At 32.6% G+C, this 22,599-nt stretch overlaps 3 protein-coding genes across 3 annotated transcripts; 1 reads left to right on the top strand and 2 right to left on the bottom strand.

Annotated features, from left to right (window-relative positions):
• Positions 1–4: 4 nt before the first annotated feature.
• LOC105123151 (ABC transporter C family member 3-like) lies at positions 5–5,299 on the bottom strand (the record flags this gene model as incomplete). The annotated part of the gene is made up of 8 exons (XM_011022662.1): positions 2,810–5,299; positions 2,512–2,598; positions 1,773–2,423; positions 1,500–1,664; positions 925–1,216; positions 613–827; positions 234–539; positions 5–79 (listed from the first exon to the last, which is right to left on the bottom strand). Coding segments are annotated over exons 1-8 (4,119 nt in total), but the record flags the coding sequence as incomplete, so codon positions are not given.
• A 2,471-nt stretch (positions 5,300–7,770) lies between these two features.
• Positions 7,771–10,516, top strand: LOC105122787 (uridine 5'-monophosphate synthase / UMP synthase (PYRE-F) (UMPS)). The gene is made up of 6 exons (XM_011022071.1): positions 7,771–8,669; positions 8,785–8,868; positions 9,460–9,542; positions 9,632–9,719; positions 9,811–10,065; positions 10,262–10,516. The coding sequence occupies exons 1-6, from the start codon at positions 7,881–7,883 to the stop codon at positions 10,388–10,390; spliced, it is 1,428 nt and encodes a 475-aa protein (XP_011020373.1). The 5' UTR covers positions 7,771–7,880; the 3' UTR covers positions 10,391–10,516.
• A 590-nt stretch (positions 10,517–11,106) lies between these two features.
• On the bottom strand, positions 11,107–15,381 carry LOC105122786 (E3 ubiquitin-protein ligase SINAT5-like). The gene is made up of 5 exons (XM_011022070.1): positions 15,114–15,381; positions 14,132–14,205; positions 12,793–13,017; positions 12,252–12,638; positions 11,107–11,716 (listed from the first exon to the last, which is right to left on the bottom strand). Exons 3-5 carry the CDS (start codon positions 13,000–13,002, stop codon positions 11,396–11,398), a joined length of 918 nt encoding a protein of 305 aa, XP_011020372.1. The 5' UTR covers positions 13,003–13,017; positions 14,132–14,205; positions 15,114–15,381; the 3' UTR covers positions 11,107–11,395.
• Between the last annotated feature and the right edge of the window lie 7,218 nt (positions 15,382–22,599).

The following is a 22,599-nucleotide window of genomic DNA, read 5'->3' as shown; positions in this document are numbered from 1 at the left end:
GTGAGAAAGACAAACCTGTGGAATCTAGCTTCCTTTCCTTTTTCCTAACTTCATCTCCAAGTTGGCACTTATCCAGAACCTGGGATCATAACAAATTTAAGTTAGCATTTGTGCTATGTTTCAATCACCAATCCTTGAAATACTGAACATTAATTCTATGAAGAAACACACAGGCACGTGTATAACAGCATTCACACGCCCCTCATTGAGCTAACATAACAGAGACAACACACCTCCCAGATCTGTTCATCTGTGTACTCTTCAAGTGGGTCCAGATTACTTCTAACAGTCCCTTCGAACATGGTTGGATCCTGGGGAATAATGCTCAGTCTTGACCTTAAATCATGCAGGCCAATCAGTGAGATATCAATGTTGTCAATCATAATCTGACCAGCTGCAGGTTCAACGGTTCGGAAAAGAGCCTGTATGAGGGTAGATTTACCACTGCCTGTTCTCCCAACAATACCAGTTTTATTTCCTCCTGGGAAAGTGCATGAGAGACCACGCAGCACAAGTGGCATGTGTGGGGCATATCGGACCTGCATCGTATCCAACCATTAGTAACATAAAAATAATGCATGCCAATTAGAGCAACAAACAGAACAAAATTACCTGCAGATTATCGATGTCAATTTCACCATGTGATGGCCAAGAATGGCCAGGCCTGTTCGCTTCAATTACAAGAGGAGGCTCGGCAGGTATAGAAATGTACTGAAGAATTCTCTCTACTGATATGAGTTTGTTCTCGCAATTGCAGAAACACCATATCAACACATGTTGTGCCATGTGTAGGCCAAGCGCATACGTAACAGCTAAGCCTGCAATGGCTATGGAAAAGAAAAAAAAAACGTGTATTTCAGGTTCACTCATTGGTTGACAATAGGAAGGGAAATAGAGAACAGGTGCAAGACAAGAACTGCCAACCTGGATTAATTTTTTCTGGAAAAGAGACTAAAAGAAACAGACAGAAAGCAAACGTAATAGAACTGAACATGTCCATTCGGAAGCAAAGCCATTGCATTGCAGCAGAATTATGAAACTTGGGCCGAGAATATGCATCTGTTAGTTTCATATTTATTTCTTCGAATCTTGATTCTTGATCAAAGCTCCTGATCATTATTGCTCCTGAAATTGTTTCTGCAAAATTTTGGATAACTGGAGCGTTGCATACTCCAATCAACTGTGAAAGCTCTCTTGCTGAGGGAATGTAATATTGCTGCAGGCATCAATAAATATGTTAGAACTCCTCTCTTTCTAAATGCTAAATCATCATATATGCTACTTGTCATAATGAAACAGGGGCTGCATCTAATTGCATGCCATTGACACTATTTTTAAAATTTTCCTGCAAGCTCAGCATCTTGGGAAAAGAAACGCTAATAAGAGACATATGAAGAAATTATAAGAAACATCAGGAGATCTAATGATATTATTAGATTTTGTTCACTGAAGTAGAGCTCAGAAAACAAAATGAGATTTTAAGAAACCACAAGGAGTACCTGATACCAGATACATGCAGCAATCACAGGGATGGAAACCATAAAAACTTGCCATGCCACCTGAGACATCACTGTAATAATTCCCAGAAGCGTGATTGCTTGGATGGCAAGTTCCCCAACTATATATGGAATTTCCATCTCTAATGCACTTTGATCTGTAGAAGCCTACGTGAGAGGAAATAGATCAATGAGGTAAAAATATTGAACATGGTACTCTCCCCTAATTAATTATAATCACTTATATAAAGAGCAAAAGACACTAAAATTGCTTACTCTGTTAATGATTCGTCCACTAGGGGTCGCATCAAAAAAGGACATGGGAGCACGAAAAATGCACAGATGCAATTTGTTGAATAGTAGAGTTGCAGTTTTGTACCCTGCTGTTACAAGAAGCATGACTCGAGTCAGGATGCCAAAAGAACTTCCAATAACCAGAGATACATAGACGATTAACAGTCTAGATCCACTAACAACAGGTTTCACATCCTTTGACACAGGAGTTGCCCATGCCATCCAATAAGTGCTACCAATTTGAAGGATCTGAAAGAGAAGTTGGGCCAGTAATATAAAGGGCACCAGAGCTCCTCCGTATGCTGTTGTGATATATTTCCAATAGATTTGAAACCCAACACTGCCTTTTTCTCTCTCTTCTTCTTGAATGAGTTGTGCTTGTGGCTCAGCTACCTCATCTGCTTTACCAATTTGTGAATCTTTATTTCCTTCGTTATGTACAATCCCATCAGTACTGTTCTCGCCTCCATTGTTGTCTTTGACACTTTCATTTTCGGAAACTGGTCCTGCTTGTCTGGAATCAAGAACTGATAAAGCTGCCTTATGTGCACTAACAAGAACCGTAAAATCAGATCCTGAATTGAGAATGTCATCATACTTTCCAGCCTGCGCGATCCTTCCATCTTTCATGACCTAACCAGATGGTACAGTTGAAACAAATGAAATAATAGGAGACATGATAATCCCACAAGCAATGAAGAAAACAAAGCATATTACTCACCAAGATTAGATCAGCAGTGGATAAGAACTCAACCTGATGAGTAACATAAATAACAGTTTTTGAACTTAAAAGACCAAGCAAAACTTCCTGTCATGCAAAATCGAACAAGTTTAATGTAAGAGAAATGCCATTTTTTTTTTATTAGGCATGAAAAGAAGAATAAAAGAGGAAGCAACTAAAAGGAAAATTAAAACAAAGGGTGGTGTTTTTATCTAGACTAGTGATTTTTTCTATAGAAATCGAAAGCAAAAGTTAGCATCCACTAAGCAATGGTTTCAAGGAAGAAGGGATAGTTTACTTTAAACAAATGAGATCCAGTGTGAGCATCCACGGCACTGAAAGGATCATCAAATAGATAGATTTGGGCATCTTGGTAGAGAGCACGTGCTATCTGTATTCTTTGCTTCTGTCCACCACTCAAGTTGATACCCCTCTCACCAATTACTGTTTGATCACCGAATGAGAGGATTTCCAGGTCCTTCTTTAGGGAACATGCTTCAAGTATCTTCTCGTACCTTTCTCTGTCCATCCCCTTACCAAACAATATGTTCTCGTCTATCTTACCACTCTGTATCCAAGGTGACTGAGCAACGTAGGCCTTTGTCCTGCACAGCTTAAGTGTCCCTGAGATCTTGGGTAATTCTCTTAAAATGGAGGAAAGCAAGCTCGACTTGCCTGATCCAACAGTACCACATACAACTACCTTCATACCATTGAACACTTTGAAGTTTATATCTTTCAATGTTGCACTGGGTGAAGACAAATCCCAAGAGAAATTTCCATCAACAATCTCGATTGCTGTATCAGAACTGCCTCCTGGAAGCTTCTCTATAGCATCAGGCTGCAAGTCATCGAGACAAAGAAAAGATGCAATTCTGTCGAGAGAAACCTTTGTTTGAATTAGCATAGAAACTGTATTGGGAAGGTTATAGATTGGGGATTGAAGAATCTCGAATGTTGCAAGTGCAGATAAGACCTTCCCTGAGTCAAGCGGGACTCCCATAAGCATGCAAGTACCAAAGGTGGCCACAGCCACAACAGTCGGAGTAACCCAGGCGACAACAGTGATCACTTCTGAAGTATACAAGTATTTTTTCAACCACCGTGTCTCTACTTTCCTGAGTTCAAGAATCTTAGACAAAAACTTCATTTCCCATCCCTGAAGCTTGAGAATTCTCATATTTCTCAAAATCTCCGCGGTTGCCTTCATTCGTTTATCTTTTGATTCCATTAACTTGTCTTGAAACTTCTCCTCCAATCTCCCGAAAGGATAGTTTAACGACATGACAATTACTGTCGCAACAAAGCCAGCAACTGACCCGAGTCCCAAATTTCTGTACAGTATCAGCAAGGCCAAACAAACTTGCAAGATGACCAACCATGGATCGTGCATGTACCAACTAAAGATGCCAATTCTATTAGCATCAATAGTCATAATATTGATTATTTGTCCACTCGAATGCCCTTGCTTCGAATGACTGGGAATGGTCAAGCTTTTGTTGTATATCATCGTGGTTGTTACTGCGTGGAGCCTTGTTCCAATTTGCTGCAACCTAAAGCGCAAATGCCTATGTGCGAGGCACTCAGCAAGCTTTGCAACCACAAAGGCGAAAGCCAAAATGTAACCTTGATTCTTGAATTCTCCTCGCCCATCAAGGCATTGAACAAAAACATCGATAAGGTAGGGACCAACATAAGAACTTAACGTGTGAATCAACGCCAATAAAGCTGTCCATAAAATTTCTTTCCAGACTAACAGGAACAAAGCTTTTGCGAACTTGAACCTTGTAACTCTACCACAATCCGACTCAAGCTTATTTTTAAAAACTGGAAAAGCCCCAACCACACTATCGACACCGTGAAGTTGAGGAACATCTTCAAGGTCTAAGGTTTTCTTGTTGCCAGCAGCAATTAAAGAATTCATCCAAGAAAAGGTTAGAATACTGAAAAGACCAGCGTTTCCAAAAGGAGTCACCGTATCTGCCCCCCTGTTCTCTAAATTATCAATCGAGCTAGAATCACCATTCAAAAGGGGTTCTTCAAGTACATCTTGAATATCACTTCTCAAAGACCCAACATAACAAAGAAACAATCCAGTAAACACAGCGACCACATCAGACACTAAATACCACTCTATCGCCAAAGACACATGTTTGTGATGAAGGAAAACATCTACAAAAAAGCAATAACAAGAAATAGCCGAATAGAAACCCCACCAAACTCTCAATAACAAAGGGAACATCTTTTCACCTGAGTTAAAAAACTGGGTATGCAAGTAAACAACAAGTGCACCCCAAGAGAGTGTTCTGAGGCCCAAATCCAAAAGGGTCATTGCTTCACCATCAGACCAGACATTTCCATACAGATAAAAGTAGCTCAACAAACACAAGATGAAATTAAACACTGAGACACCCAAACAACAGACCATAGCCTGTTTATACCACATAAACCTCCTCTTTATCTTTAACGTCTCTTTAGAGCCCTCCCCATCACCCCTCCTGCTCAGTTTCTTGCACACATATGAGACAGATAAAGCGAGTAACAAAACCAAGTGCAATGATCCACAGAACCCACGTATGAAAATGGATTTAAGAAGAAAATCAATGTTAGAACCTGGCGCAAGCATGATGGAAGATGAGCTTGAAACAATGGCTGCCGCACCGCTCTGTTGACTCAAAAAGTTTTTCCTTGATCTGTGGGTCTTCGTAGGGATTATAAGTCCACGGACAGGGAGAAAAAACAGAACACGAGACAAGGTCCTGCCAAAGCAAGTTTCCGTTGCAAAGGGGCTGTGAAGATTTAATCAAAATACATATTCATCCCTAATTACCATATATTTGTAAATTTGATACCCAAACAAAAATATTTCTCTATTGGATCCCTATTAACTGGACATTTATGATACCATCAACCCTCACCTTAAAATTTTCCTTTCAATCTTAAGTTAATCATAAAGCTTGAGAGCTTTTTCTTCTTAAAACAAAGTTTTTTTTGTTGTAGAATTTTGTGATGGGGTTAAATGAAACCAAATAGATTTTAGATACGAGAGGATGTTTTTATAGTATTTTTAAAGTTTTAATTATCTATTTAATTTCATAATACTTTTAAAAGGGTTATCATTCCATCTACGTAGTTGCTGTTTAATCCAAGAACATTCTAAATAAATTTTGATGAAGGATTTGATATATATTTCATGCAGCCTTAGTATTATTGTGATAAATCTATCTGCACGTATAACAGTGGTTAAAGGTCTATTTCTTCCTCGTGTTTTTGATCCTCAAATGGAAGAAGCTTTAGGCGTTTACAGAGTTGTTTGCATGAGCATGCTCAGGCATTTTTTCAAGGTGCTATAATTGAGTTTTTGATGTTACTTGATAATATTTGTAAAAATATTTTTTTATTCAAAATATATTTAAATAATTATTTTTATATTTTTAACATCAAGATAAAAAAAACTATTAAGAACACCTGAAAATATTAATATTAAAAAAATTATAAACATTTTAAAAACTATAAACCACTGCAAATCGATCACTGAATTCTACATGAAAAAATGAGTTGTCGTTATTTTAGGACTCAGTTAGTCTTGTTGGTACGATGGTTATGGGCCTGCAAGAACCAGAGGCCCAGGATAACTCAAGAATAATGGGCCTTGCACAAGGCGAACGGGCTGGGTAAATTGTTTCATGGCCTTTTTCTACATTGACTTGTCTAATTATTATCTTCTTCTTCTTTTTTCTTTTTATCTAAAAAATTGCCCTTACGCGCTCGCAAACAAATGCTTAGGATATTTTTTAAGCAAATTACAAGTTAATCAAAACAAGGTTTTATTTTATTTTAAAAATATACTTTTTATATTGACGATGGATTTAATAGATTTTTTAAAATATTGATTCTAAGAATTAAAACTCAAAAATAAAAAAATAAAAGAAAATATATTTTCTGAATTATACACCGTCATCTCACCTGTATTGAACAGTCACGGGGATGATTGGTTTTCGGGTGACCTGAACTCAGTTTCTATCTTTTTGTATGATGGGATGCCCTACTTGACTGGGACCGTCCATTTCTACTTTAATGGTGGATCATTGATATTTTCTGCACTGAAGGCATGGACACATCAGGGCTCGGGCCATTGTCTCCATTATCATATAATTGTTTTTAAAGTGAAAAGAAGAGGATCAGGGCAAAAGTTTTTATTTTTTTTATTAATTTAGATGTGTAGATCAAATTATTTGTTATTTAATTAATTTTATATATTTTAAAATTAATAATTATATAAATTTTTAATGATTTTTAAATTTATACAATTCAAATCTATAATTTAAAAAAAATACATATAAATTATTTTTCAAAATTTTATTTTATAAAATATTAATCAAAAATCACTTAAAAATAAATTAGATGTTAAAAGTTTTTAAATGATTTTTTTGTGATTATAATATTAATCGGGTTATAAATTAAAAAGATTAACTTGTAAGTTGATGAGTGTTCTTATAGTTTATTAATAAAATAATATCATTTTAAAAAATAAAATAAAATAAAAACTCAAATATGTAATTTTTTAAAAAAATACATATAAATTATTTTTAAAAAATTTATTTTATTAAATATTGATCAAAAATTGCTTTAAAATAAATTAGCTGTTAAAACTTTTTAAATGATTTTTTTGTGATTATAATATCAATGGGGTTATAAATTAAAAAGATTAACTTGCAAGTTGATGAGTGCTATTATAGTTTATTAATAAAATAATATTATTTTAAAAAATAAAATAAAATAAAAGGTTAAAATAATATTTTTTAGATAAATTTAAAAATTATTAATCAAATCATATCCAAGTTTTGTTTTGTTCTAATCCACTGGATGACTTTGGTTTGACTGTTCTAATTTTCTAAATAGATAAAAAAGAAAATCCAATCTAGATTTCATAGTAATATAGTAATAGATTATTGGATTGGATGGAACCATAATTACATGTCTCTCATACTATTTATATACACTTATTTAAAACCCAGCAAAAAATTACCTCTAACCTCAGGCAGAAAAGGTGCTGTGACCCTTATTGCTAATTTCCTAAAAAAGAAATTGATGTCCATAACAATTACTACGATTATAAAAGGAAAAAGAAAACAAAAAAAACAAATATTGTGATAAATAATTACTCGTCATAAAAAAATAGCACTCATCATAAAAATATCTAATTAAATAAACAACTTGGGGAGCAACACGTAAAAAGAAAAAAGAAAAGGGACGACAATAACTTTCATTCCTTCCATAAACCCTTCCGTTTCCACTGAGCACTGACACTTGCTCTCTCTTTCCCTCGCTTCTCTCGGCGCAACTACTGTTATCGCCACCACCGCAAAATGTCCTCCATGGAATCCCTAATTCTCCAACTCCACGAGATCTCGGCAGTCAAATTTGGCTCCTTCAAGCTCAAATCCGGTATAACCTCTCCAATCTACATCGACCTCCGCCTCATAATTTCATACCCCTCCCTCCTCCGCCACATTTCCCAAACCCTGATCACCTCCATCCCTGCCACTACCACTTTCGACCTCATATGCGGCGTCCCCTACACCGCTCTCCCAATCGCCACCACCGTATCAGTCTCGAACGACATCCCCATGGTAATGCGCAGGAAAGAAGTGAAAGATTACGGTACCTCTAAGTCTATCGAGGGAAATTTCCAAAAGGACCAGACTTGTTTGATAGTTGAAGATTTGGTTACGAGTGGGACTTCTGTTCTTGAAACGGCTTTGCCGTTGATGGCTGCGGGGTTGAAGGTGACGGATGCAGTGGTTTTGATTGACAGGGAACAAGGAGGGAGGGAGAATTTGGAGGAGAACGGGATTAAGTTGCATTCGATTATTAAGTTGAGTGAGATGGTTAGGGTTTTGAGGGAGAAGGGGAAATTGGAGGAGGAAGTGGAGAAGGGGGTTTTGAAGTTCTTGGAGGAGAATAGGAAGGTTAGTGTTGTTAAAGGGGTGGATAAGAGTGTTAGGGTTAAGGTTTCAGGGTTTGAGGAAAGGGCGAAATTAGCAAAGAATGAGACGGGGAAGAGGTTGTTTGAGGTTATGGTTAAAAAGGAGAGTAATCTGTGTGTTGCAGCTGATGTTGGTACTGCTAAGGAATTGCTTGAGCTTGCTGAAAAAGTGAGTGTATTGGTATTGGGTTGGTTGGGGATGATTGGAGTGCTATGTTTGTTTGTTTTTGTTTGGCTGACATGGTTTTCTATATATTTTATTTTATTTTATTTTTTGAGTGTAGGTTGGACCCGAGATATGTTTGTTGAAAACCCATGTCGATATTTTGCCTGATTTCAATCCTGATTTTGGTGCAAAACTTCGTGCGGTATGTCTCTAAACTTGGTATTTTGAAGTTTGCTGCTTTGATGAGGTTTTTGTGGTGTTATAATAAAAGTTATTTGCATGGAGTTTTAGTTCTTCAGATTCTCTGGAAGCATGAAAATTCTGCTACATTATGTTTTTCCAGTTGATGATATGTCAATGCTAACCTTTGACCACCAATTATCATTTTGGATGGTGCAAAATGATAATTACATGTTATGAAGCGGGAGCTGTAAATTTCATTATGTTTTCCACTGATAACTTAGCCAAGGGGCAGTTTGAATTGACTTGTTTTATGACTGTTCTTGATATGTTTGGTAATTATGAGAATGAATCTTCTGAAGTTGTTGATGATCTGTAAATACCAGAGTACAAAATTAGCATATACAAACGTTCTTAATTTTTTGAATGCTTGTGGAATTTGGTTTGGTTGGTAATTAGGTTGAAGAAGTATTGATAACATGACTAAATTTTTGTTAGATGTCTTGGCAGCCGAATGGTATTTTCCTCATCATTTTTCTACTATTCCCGTTTTCTTCTAGGTGCAAATTAGTTGTTATTTCCTCATAGCTCATTGTGCTTTTGCATCCTGTAGATTGCAGATAAGTACAACTTTTTAATTTTTGAAGATCGTAAGTTTGCTGACATCGGTAACACGGTGACCATGCAGTATGAAGGGTGAGCATCAGTGTTATGTGACTTTTCTGGTTTCCTTTCTGCTGGTATCTTTACAGTAGTCTGAGATTTCTTTGCTCTGTTATTTGCAGTGGTATCTTCCATATATTGGATTGGGCTGATATAGTTAATTGTCACATTATTTCTGGTCCTGGAATTGTTGACGGGTTGAAATTGAAGGTATGCCTCACACAACTTTTATCTGGGGAATCATATTACTGAATTAGTCCTGGCAGTATCTAACTTTTGCTTACTCTTGGACTCTATTTAGGGTTTGCCTCGTGGGAGGGGCCTCTTGCTGCTTGCAGAAATGAGTTCAGCCGGCAACTTTGCCAAGGGAGATTACACTGCTGCAGCAGTAAAAATTGCTGAAGAACATTCTGATTTTGTGATTGGCTTCATCTCGGTAAACCCAGCCTCATGGCCAGGTGCACCAGTAAATCCAGCATTTATTCAGGCAACACCTGGAGTTCAAATGGTCACTGGTGGCGATGCGCTTGGCCAGCAGTATAACACACCATATTCTGTACGTTCAAATGACTGTTTCACTGTTTTTTGTTTCCTTCATAAATTGCTGGATTGGTGCATTTTCATTATGTCTATTTCGTTGGCATGCATTAGTGAAGTATGTAATATGTTAGCTTTATTGAAACTTGCTATGAACTCTTACTGAAAGGGGAATTATTATGGCTCTGATAGTAGTGGGATAAATGATGTTTCAGGTCATCTTCGATAGGGGCAGTGACATCATAATCGTGGGACGTGGGATTATAAAGGCAGCAGATCCTGCAGAGGCAGCTCGTGAATACCGTCTTCAAGGATGGGATGCATACCTGGAAAAATGCACATGAGATTGCATTTAGGTTGACTTCCTTGGTTTATATTGTTTTTATGTGGTTTTTGCTGATGAACAGATCAGCCCAAGTTTTGATTGAATTTTGCCAGTGTTTTATTACCAGAATGTTTGGGATTTCGAAGTGTTTTTTTATTTAGAAATATATCAAAATAATATTTTTTTTATTTTTAAAAAATTATTTTTGACATTAATATATTAAAATAATTAAATATATATAAAATAAATGTAAACTAAAAAAATTAAAATTTCATGAAATGTGGCTCAGTCTTTCTCAACTGCGCCGATATTTCCAATGAAAAGGTTTTAAGCCCTTTCTGGATTTTGTACGTCAAGAGGGATAAAAAAAGGCAATGCTATTAAGCTACCATCACGCAGGACATTGTTTTGAGAGAGATGCAGCTTTTGTACACATGAATGCTTGCGCTGCCTCTATCCCAGCACCATATCCCCACTTGTCTTCAGGTTGGCAAATTCAGTTTTAGCTGATCTGACCATGGTACTAAAACAGTGTTCACAGCACCAGATGTTGAATAAGCTTCACAAATATTTCTATCTAATAAGAGACTGGAGACCACAGTATCCTACCATGCTCCCTCATGAGAGAGAACTTGAGCAAAACAGCTCCAGCCATTCTGCAAGTATCGGGCATGCCTAGACACTCTTTTCACATGGCCAATGACTATTAATGAGTTTTCAAGAAGTCGGTGTTAATTAAAATGCCGCCAAAGTTCTTGGATCTACTAGCAATGCAATCATTCATTAATTGTCCGTGCGAGCAATGTGGCACATCTAAATCTACATAGATAAATATTATAACTGCAGGGACAAGAGTCGTGCCTCCCACTCATGTATTGATGGCTAGACAAGCAAAGAGGGTTTGCCTCCTACAATTCAAAACAATACATAAGCAGAAGATCATGGGACTACTACAAGAAGAAACCAGTCACTAGGTGTGAAGGTTAACTGAAATTGAAAGTTGTGACAGAAATTGGATATCCTGTCACTGTTCTTTCCAAATTCGACCAGTCACCCTAAGCTTCAATTCCTTCCTATCTCCACCAGAGAAGAAAAGGGCCATGTTGCGTTGAATGATCAGACCATCAAAACTGTCTCGAACCTTGCGGTGGCTGTCCCTTATGCTCCTTGGTACCCCTTGCCATATCATCTTCCTCCCACCACCACCAACTTCAAGACTGTAACTATAGTTCTTTGCCTCATTGTCATCCCCCATAAACCGTAGGAATGCTATGTAGACAGGGGCCATCCCAAGCTGGAATGCTTCAAAATGTAGACAAAAATACTGACCAAAGCAGCTAAAGACCTAAAAATCAGGGGAGAAAATAGTGAGCAATCTTTTATATGTCCAAAAGCAAGTTTCTGCAATTGAATCAAACAACAAAAGTTCAACCCAACAATAACCTAGAATGCCACGTCAAACTTTGATGACAGGTCCCTTTTAACTACTACAAAAAGAACATTTTTGTTCACAAGGATCGCTAATTGAAAGGTGTCCAATTTTCACAAATATGGTACTGTGCAGATGATTGTATCCACACACATTCTACATATAAATACGAAAACCCTTCTTTGCTAAGGATTAAGGAAAGGACAAAAAACAGAATAGAAACAAGGATAAAGCAAAACAATACCGTCAGCATCCATGATACATTTTCAACACGTGGACAAGGATTGTTTATTGACAGATGTCCAATTTTCACAAATATGGCATTTAAAGGGAACTATGCAGATAATTGTACCCACACACATTCAACATATAACTAAGAAAACCCTTCTTTGCTAAGGATTAAGGAAAGGACAAAAACCAGAATAGAAACAAGAATAAAGCAAAACAATACCGTCAGCATCCATGTTGCATTCTCAACTTCGTGTGGATTTGATTTGACATATCTGTGATTGAAAGTACTGCCATTATGCATGTCAACTTTGTGATCGTCTTTCAAATGGGCCACCAGATAAGGAATATCACCAATAACTGTGCATTCTGATCCAGCATATGGGCAGTTATATGGTCTAAAAACACATTGGGATTCATGTTTTAGCTTGCTGTAATAAGGGTATATGCCTATGCACCCAAAACTCTGATATTTACATGGAAGTTCAAGAGATGCAGCAACTTTCTCTAGTGCAAGACATCTAATGTTGCCGAGTTCGTGCCTGCAAGTGGGGCATCGGTTTTGAACCCTGGGCTTGCAACCAGAACATAATGTGTGACCATTTGAACACTGCAACAAAAGAGAACACCAATCAGATGACCAACATGCAAGCTGGACTTCTTAACCGGAGGGGGGATATCAAAAGGTAGAAGCCTAATAAGAATTCCGCAGGAATAGAATTTCATAAGGTTATCAAGAATGGGGGGAAAGGCATAAAACAAACCTGGTGAATTGGAGGATACATGGCATTTAAGCACACAGGACACTCCAGTAATTCACGAACACTGCTAGACACAGTCACGTTAGGTTTTAGAGCTGTCTGAGCAGGATCATTTACACTTTCACCAATATCTGTCAAGTCTTCATTTTGAGGAGGATCAATAACCTCAGGTTTATTTCGGATGTCATCAAAAAACAGATTGCTTGATGCCATGGTAGTATGGTCAACCTATGAGAAAAAACAAACAAGAAGTCAGTTTCCAACTCCATAAATGCTAACATAATTAATTATACTCAAGCAAAAATGACATACATGAAAAGAAGGAGACAAGTTTGACGTATATGTTGTCAATAAATCAATCAAGTCAAAATGGCAAATTCAACAAGGAGGATTTTCTCTAAAAAAAAGAGAAGAAAAAAAAACTTCCCCTGACTCCCAAAGCAGACACGCCAGAAGAAAAACACAAAAATGAGGAACCTTATTACATCAGTATGTTAAACATATCACAGTGATGCAAAGTGGGAAAAAATCTATTATTTATGTGGATGCAACCACAGTTAGCTTTTGTATGTCTATTTTAAAAGATATTTGATAAGGGATTCCAGAATCTGACAAAAACTTTCATTTATGAAAGATACTCAGGACTGTTATTAATTTACAGGCTTCTACTTACAGATCAACATATAACAATTTACTCAATTTCATGACAATAATGTCCCAACAACAATACCATAGGTGGATAATTTAAAAGCATTTTCCTTGCAAAATTAAAAGCATTTTCATTTTCCCCGTGTCCAGTTTAGTTCATAACTTAAAAGGTGGATAGTTTAAGGAATATGGTAAAATTTATATTTCAACGAATCCCACGCTCAGATATGGAAGACACACAAAGTTAACTGTATTTAAAAACAGATCAAGAGCAGCAGCTTGTAGACCCTAAAAGGAAGGTTTGTTACTTTAATTATCCCAACTAAGAAGTCCAATTCATGCATTAACTTTCCAAGACAAACAAGAGAAAGAACGAAAAGCAATTAAGAAAACAGCAAGGAAAAGTAATTGGCCCGCATTGGCAGAACCAACAAGTTTCATGAAGAAACAGACAGCTTAGTGTGATACCAGTTAGCAATCTCATATGCTATTATGATCAGTCATTTATTTTTGTTAAGTCTAGGTCAAATCTAAATACATATCAAGCACATATTAGAAGATATTCTACCAGCCATAACAACGTCAGTGTTCATGTTGAAGTAAATTAATGTCACTGAAAAAATATATAAAAAAACAACTGGCTTTTAACAGGAACTAGCATACACTGCCACTGACAAGAAACTCTTAGTCTTACCACCAAATCTTGTTCTGTCCTTTATCTCCTTCACTTAATCCTTTCAGTGTATTGACAATTTATGGCTCCTCGATCTATCAAAATCATTAAATAAAAAGTTAGGAATAGAAGGCAACAATATGTACCACAATTAACACAGGAAAAACGAGCAATTCATGACAGGTGATGAGCAAGACAAATTATAAAGATCAATCAGTTCACTCACTCAAAGCAACCAAGTGAGGCCCTATATAAAGATCACAGAGATGGCAACATAGCTCCCAAAAACAAGGCTCATAACCTAACCAGTCATCATATGATTCATCCACTCATGTGAATCTAAAGAAACGCCCTTATAGACCATAAAGAGCATGGAATTGAAGATGTGCAACACAAATTACTCAGTTACTCTCACCTTCCCAGATTAAGGAATTTATTCCCCGTAACCTAACTAGTCATCATATATAAAACACGAATGCATGCATTTCAAAAAAGCAACATCAGGTTTGCACACCGGAATTACCACATTACAATCATTACCACAGTGTGACACCATAAGTTCCTAATCGCGCTCCCAGCATTACACACCGGACAAAAAAAAATCACCACAGCAAGACCATTTCCAGTAAAAACTTTGCCAAGTAGAGAACTATAAAAGGAGACTGAAAAATAATATCCACTCAAGCAAAAACTGTACTTGACATGAGAGATAACGGTATACATTTCCTCAAGACTACATCATAACCACTAAGTAGATCAAATAAAACAAAAGGAAGAATCATCAAATGCCAAAAAAAAACGAAAAAAAAACACACACACATGCAAATCTAAAGGACAAAAATAGATCTAGAATATTCCAAAAAGAGATTCGACATCAAAAAAGAAGCAGACTTTATGACTCCAAATACTACAAGAACCAAATCAATCAACAAAAAATCAAAACCCAGATAGGAAATCTAATAACATGCTCAACAACTAGATTAACTTGCAAAAAAGCAGTTACCTTGGCACAGTTTGGTTGCAATCGAAACCCCACTAAAGAGACCATTCAAGATCCGAGTAGCCCTTTAAAAGAGATCCAGAGATAAGGGAGGAGGGAACCCTCTATTGAAAGATAAAAGGCAATAAATGCACGGAATGCGCCTAAATATACAGAGATGGAAATGAAGAGAGAATTTTCAAATTAAAGCCGGTGAGAGAGGGGAGCGTGTAGAGAGGGAGAGAGACAAGGGGTAAGGAGAGAGAAATTTCTCGAGAAAATACAAAAAGGAAAGGTTAAGTTTGTGGGTCCTTTACACCTGAGTGTTGTCTCTTTCTTGCGTTTTATGGTCGTGACTCTCTAAAATTATAGAAAATTGGTGAACTTTAAAAGTGGAACTTATATTATATTTTTATGAAAATATAGAATATAAATTAATATAGTTTGAATTCAAATTGTGAGGAGACAGTGCTAGAATTTTTTAAAAATAATAAAAAATATTTAAAAAAACACATAAGTTATTAAATTAATATGATTTATTAATTGATTTTACAATAAGATAAAGATTTAATAACACAAAATCTTATTTTTAAGTTTTTTTATTGCTGGGTAGATTTTTCATAAGCTATTGATGCATGAAAAATTTATTAGGGAGTTATTTGAATAAATACAAAATTATTAAATCCAGTATGAGGCATGGGTTTATAAAGTAACTTGAATGAATTTAAAATAATATTTTTTAAAATTAAAAAATAATAATTGTTAATAAAAAAAATTAAAATTCTAATCATAGTTGATCTATTGTATCAATTTAGTTATATTAGATAAACTTGGCCTTTAAATTTCAAACATAAACTAAGTTAAAAACAAGATTTGCGTGTCATCAGTTTAATCTATCATATAAATAAAGTTTAACAGTAGTAATGTAAACATAGATTGAAGTGGTATAAAAAAATTATAGCATTTATAATAATAATAATAATAATTTACGATTTTAATTGGTCGATTAAATTAGAGCACGTGTTGCACTACACGAAGCATGGTATGGTCGAGTAATATTTGCAAACGAAACAGAAAATAAAAGGTAATTTTTTTTTCATGGATGGGACATTACTAGATTCGATTTATTAGGAGAGAATAGTAATCCCTGTGAACGTTTTTAATATAAGTTAAAGACTTAGAATTATGGAAGTTATTTTTTATTTCATAGTTTTACATTTCATAAACATTTACTATAACTGAAAAGGTTACAAAGGGAACTGAATAGGATGAGATGGTCTAGTTTGGACTTTGAAGTCCTGCGGTCTGTCGGGATCGAAAGTGTGGTAGTTTTTTAATAAAAAACATGTATGTTTTTTTAGAAGGTGCGGTTTGTATTTGAAAAAATTATGTATTAAAAAAAAAAAATTACAACTCCCATTCAAATATATAATTGATTTAACATTGTGACATGATGATTGTTTTTAATGTTTAATTTTCATTATTTAAATATATTTTTCATTTCAGAATCCGGTAAAATTTATAATTTATATATTTTATAAATATTTTCAAATGTAATAATAAAAAATATTATAATATCAAATATATCTACCTCAAATGCCTTTTTTATTGTCTTTAATTTTTATTTCTTTAGTTTTTTTTATCAAGATATTTATTTTTTTCTTGAATAGTTTGATATTAAGACCTAGATATGTTATATGCTAAGAGTTTATTTGTTTTTGTATTTTAAACATATTATTTTAATATAGTTATTTTTCTAGTTATTGTTTTTTAAAATGTTTTCACTTAAAAATATATTGAAATAATTTTTTTTATGAAATTAGCATATTAAAAATGATTATATTAAAATAATATATTTTTATTTCAATATATTATTTCAATACCCAAGAAGTTGTAAACTAGAAAAATAAACCTGCCTAATACACAACATAGATCTCTGACTAATTATAGTTTTTAATAAAATCAAGGAAGGATTTTAAAGATTTGGAATGTGATAGATATTCATAAATCATTTTTATCAAAAGAAACTAAAACCTATTAAAAAAAATATTGCAGCTCTACACTAAAAAACACTGTTGAATTTTAAAATTATATATATATATATATATATATAGAGAGAGAGAGAGAGAGAGAGGGTTCTGGATTTGAATAAAGTTCAGATCCAGGTTTATTGATATTTATACCAGATATCATTATTTGTCAGTAAATAACCATTTAAAAAAAAATATCTAACCATGGAAAGCTTGAGTTTCCTTTTCTGTTTTTGAAATTTTAAATTGAAAACGCTTTGTGTAAACCGCAGAGAGAGGGAGGCAAAGGGCCGGGAATACTGTGAACGGCAATAATAGTGTTTCGTGGCCCTGCTGTTCAGCTGACAACAAATCTCCAACGCTTGAGTCTGTGCGCGTAGCTTCATGCTCTTCCAATTGGAATGCTAGACAAGATTTAAATCCAGGTTTAACTACTTTGACGTCTACACGTCTTCATTGATGTTCCAACTCTATATCTATAGTTTAATTCTTTTCAATATTACCCCTGTAATGTCTGGGAAATAAAACATCATTTATTTCTTATACTCTCTCTTATTCTTCGATAATCTATCACTTCTCGTCAAAATAACTTGAAATATAGAAACTGAAAAACTTTAAAAGGTGGACTCGTAGTTAGGATTTGGTATGTATTTGATCATCAGGGGTAAAATTGAAACTTTTAGAAAGCTATAAGGATTGTATTGATAGATTCTAGAAGGCTGTAAATCAAGCAGTGATGAAAATATACAAATCAAACTGTAGTTTTTCTAAATTTATTTCCCTAGTCCAAACGACTGAACCACCCAATATCAAGGGTGATTTGCTTCTAGGTGAGTTACAAGTGATGTTTTTTTTTTTGGATTATTTGATGAAATAATTATAAAAAATAAAAATATTTTTAAAAATAACCATTACTACTATAAAATGTATTTTATCACTAAAATAAATTAAACTAGAGGCAGAGAATTACAATTTAAACAAATATTCATTGAAATGCTATAAACTAAGCAACGTACAATTTGCATGAACAGCGCGAATAAATGATGAGAAGGATTGACTTGCGTGATGGAATCACGAGACAAAGAAAGTCAATCATTATTAATTATCATCTTCAATGTTACACCAGATATCACCATCGTGAAAGGATGAAGTTATCATTATCATTAGACTTCGTAACTTTTATATCACGTTAAAAAAAAAAAAAAAAAAACAGTCCCTCACTTCTACCCTCTTAAAATCTTCTCTTTGCTCCCTTGACTCGTGCATGGCTGGAAAGTCGTAAGATATGAGTAAATAGGTCATGAGGTTGAACAACCGTGATTATCAAGTTGGATTTATTTAGAATTATAACCAGTAATTATAATTTAAAATATTTTTTATTTAAAAATATATTAAATTAATATTTTTTATTTTTAAAAAATTACTTTTTAATCAGCACATCAAAACAATTTAAAATATAAAAATAATTTTATTTTAAATAAAAAAATACAAGACACAGCCTCTAACTTATGCCAGTTAATTCAAGTAATTTGTGATATAAATATAATATATGTTGTTTTAAATTAAACTAAAAGAATAGTTATATCTGATCGAAATCTTAATGACCCGTTGAGATTCGAATTGAAAGTAGCTAGGTAAACTCTAAGATTTTTTTTAAAATAAAATCACAGTTTTTCAAACCAAGATGATTGATGCAAGTTGACTTTGACTCATGGAAGAAACGTGGTGGTTCAAGACCCATCCGTGAAAATAAAACCATGGTAGTTGTATGGTGGTTAACGCGTGAATTGAAATTTTAGTAATTACATATATTTAAATAAAAAAATAAAAATACTTATAGTGTAAAAATAAATATACCAGGTTATAAAAAATTTAATACACTCGCATCGAGTTTACATGTTTGCGTGCCATGTGTTGATTCAATAAATGTATCATTTTGTATTTTGTCAGAATATAAAAATATATTTTATCATGCGAAATTTACAAACTTATATATAAAAAAAATAATTTACTAGGTTTTGTTACATTATTTTATCAAAATATGATAAATCACAAGACCTGAGGACCTTGTTATCGATAGACGATGATGTTTGAAAAAATCATGTTCCATTAAAAATTAATTTATTTTTATTATAGATTATTTTATTATTATAATCTTAAAAATAATTTTTTAAAAGATAAAAAATATATTATTTTAATACATTTTAACAAAAAAAATAAAAACAATTACAATTATATTTCCAAACAGCCCAAATCCAAATCTATATGTTTTGGATATTTTGTTTCCACAATTTTATTGTTTAATGATAACTATAATTTTCAATGACTAATTTAATTTTATTATTTTAAAATAATTTTTAAAATATAAAAATAATTTAAAAATCAATTACAATTACATTTCAAAACGACTCAGCCCAAAACTGTGTGCTTTGTATCTTTTATTTTCACAATTTTATTATTTAATGATAACTGTAACTTTCCATAGCTAATTCAATTTGCTATAATGTTTTATACAATGCTGTTTTAATACCATGGTGGAAATAATTTTGGTAGAATAACCGGTGGTCCACGCATCAAAGCATATGATCATGATGAAACACTGAATGAATATATATAGTACAACTTAATTATCATAAAAATTATTTAAATATTTTTAATTGTTCATGCAAGTAAAATATTATTAAGTCCGCGATAATCATCGCCGTCACCATGTAATGCACAGTTTCGAGATCATAATCATATGCACTCTATAATTTAAACCAACCAAAATGGGGCCATTTGAAGCAGCAGCCTCGTGATATTTTGCCTTCCATGGAGCATGCTCTCACACGAGGCAACATTTCCCCAGTCATTTTTTTTCTTTAATTATTTAAGATTCAATTTCAAATGTTGAAACTCAAGCCTTGTTTTAATATTAAACTCTTCACGCGGTTTTCAGTGGGAATTTCCTGGTAAAAAACAAATTCATAGCTGCAATTCTTGTGCTTTTCTGGGGTGCTTGTGTGTGTACAAACATTATAACATGGATAAATCTTTGTTATATGGCGTTAAAAAGAAACCAATATTGCTGAAGAGAAGTTGTTTCCTTTATCCTTCATAGAAGAGGAGATGATATAATTAATTATATTCCAGATTAGGAGATGTTATAATTAATTATATTCCAGTATATGACAATCATGTAGCTTAATTAATTTTACAGATTTTAAAATTAATAATTATATAAATTTTTAATAATTATCATATAAGACTCGAACCTTGAATTATAAAAAAATAAATATTTTAATTTCAAATTATAAAAATTATATTCCTAGACAGTATAATTTCTTCGAGCTTGTAGTGTCAAATTCTTCATGCGTTTGTTAATGGTGAATTTCTTGGCAAGAGACAATTCCATTTATTTAAATTCTTGTTCTTTTTTGAGTGTTTATATATTTTAAATATAAATATAACATAGTACTTTTTTTTTTGTCCGACACTAGTTTCTTAGTAGTTAATGGTGGTGATAAATATGTTTATGCCAACAAATAAAGCTGAATCGTGAAAAAAAAAAATTTAGTTTGCTCGGCGCTATAATTGAATTTAAGGTATAAATTAATCCTAATATCAAATAAATATTTTTCACAGCTGTTAGATGATTATTTACGTTGCTTCTTGTTTTATTTTTTATTTTTTAAAATTATAGAACCATGCTGTCTATTTTTATTGTGTGTTTGAGATTACTGTGATGTATAATGTTTTTTTTAAGTGTATGAAATAAATTTTTGGTTTGATTTTTTATTATTGAAATCATCATTTTAAAAATACTTAAATACATTAAAAATATTAATATAATATTTTTTATATTAAATATATTTTTAAAAAACTTAAGAACAATTTTAAACGTATTTCTAAATATTTTTTTAGTCGAGTTCCTTTAATAATAATTAAAAAACAGCACCTTTTACCTAAAATCATATGACATTTTTAAATATTTTTTTAGTTGAATTCATTTAATAATAATTAAAAAAACACCTTTTAACTAAAATCATGTAACATCATTGAACTACTTTACTAATGTAATTAATCACTGATAGTAGAGATATTTGATCAATAAAGATAACAACAAATAGCTGCGTCTACTAATGTAATTAATCACTAATAATAGAGAAATTTGATCAATAAAAATAAACAACAAATAGCTGCGTACCATTAATTATCATCGCTGATATTATATATACTCAAATAGAAAAATAAAAATGCACACGCCCAGGCAATAATAAAAAAAAAAACACAAACATTCGAATTAAAAATAGAATGAAAGTTCATAAGCGTTTGACATACATATTAGCATATCTTATATCAATTAATGGCCATGTTAGTAAATATTTAACAAAATCCAACAAGTCATTTAATTTTAAAAAATATATAAACTCATTTATTCAAATTAAGAAAAAAACGAAAACTAAGTACATCAATTTAAAAAATCATGGAAGAATCTGGAAAACAGTCCTTGTGTTTATTATCTGAAAAATTATTTTTATATTTTTTTGTTATTGAAAAAATTAGTTAATAAAAAATATTTTTCGGTCACAAAAAATACTTTTAAGTAAAAAAATTTAACTTAATTTTTAAGAAAGTATTTTTTTTTTATTTTTAGTGGAAAATACTTTTTAAAAATTATAAAAAAATTAAAAATATCATATTATTTACTGACTATATCAAATTTGATACTCAAACTTTTAATATATATATATATATATATTGTTTTGAATATATATTTTTTAATTTTATCTATTATGATTTATTTTTTATATTATTGTTATTTATTTTATTTGAAAAAATTTATAAAATGGTAATTATTATTATTTTAATTTTTTAATTTTTTAGATTTGATTTCTATTATTTTAATTATTATTTATTTTATTTAAAATAATTTATGAAATTATATATTTTTTACAAATTCATTCTCATTAAACCTTTTATTTTATAAGATCTATTTTTTATTATTTTAATAAATGTTTTAAAAATAAAATATTAATAAGTTATTTTTAGTTTATTTTTCATGATATGATAAACACTAGAAAGTATTGGTTTATTTTTTATTACATCACTGAATATTAAAAAATAATTTATTTTTTTTTAAATTATTTTTTTTTTAAAATTATTTTTCAATAAATAAATAAGTTTTAAATAAAAAAACAACCACCCAGCCAGTACAAATCGGGGTTAAAAATATTATTTTTTCAATTAGGTTCCTAAATTCTCAATAAATCTTCAATCAAGTATCGCTCTATTTCCGTTAACGGATTCCATCCACCCTCACACACTTTCTCATAAATTTGCAGAGAGCATAGATGGAGACTTTAATTTCGAATTTCGCAACAATTTAAGAACCCAATTGAATAAACAAACTCTTCAAGGACTCAGTCGAGACCATCCTTATACCTGGAGTACTCATACCAGCTTGCCTAAAAATAGTCCCCGTTGTCGCAACCCGTATT

The sequence above is a fragment of the Populus euphratica genome, unplaced genomic scaffold, assembly GCF_000495115.2.
Source record: "Populus euphratica unplaced genomic scaffold, PopEup_1.0 scaffold8.1, whole genome shotgun sequence".
Taxonomy (NCBI): domain Eukaryota; kingdom Viridiplantae; phylum Streptophyta; class Magnoliopsida; order Malpighiales; family Salicaceae; genus Populus; species Populus euphratica.
This window is presented reverse-complemented; position numbering and strand designations above follow the sequence as displayed.

Excerpts from the sequence above, each read along its gene's own strand:
- LOC105122787 (XM_011022071.1), top strand. The coding sequence starts at position 7,881 with ATGTCCTCCATGGAATCCCTAATTCTCCAACTCCACGAGATCTCGGCA. Across the intron at positions 9,543-9,631 it reads GTGACCATGCAGTATGAAGG|TGGTATCTTCCATATATTGG; the intron begins GTGAGCATCAGT and ends TGTTATTTGCAG. Across the intron at positions 10,066-10,261 it reads AGTATAACACACCATATTCT|GTCATCTTCGATAGGGGCAG; the intron begins GTACGTTCAAAT and ends ATGATGTTTCAG.
- LOC105122786 (XM_011022070.1), bottom strand. The coding sequence starts at position 13,002 with ATGGCATCAAGCAATCTGTTTTTTGATGACATCCGAAATAAACCTGAG. Across the intron at positions 12,639-12,792 it reads TGTATCCTCCAATTCACCAG|TGTTCAAATGGTCACACATT; the intron begins GTTTGTTTTATG and ends CTTTTGTTGCAG. Across the intron at positions 11,717-12,251 it reads ATGCAACATGGATGCTGACG|GTCTTTAGCTGCTTTGGTCA; the intron begins GTATTGTTTTGC and ends CCTGATTTTTAG.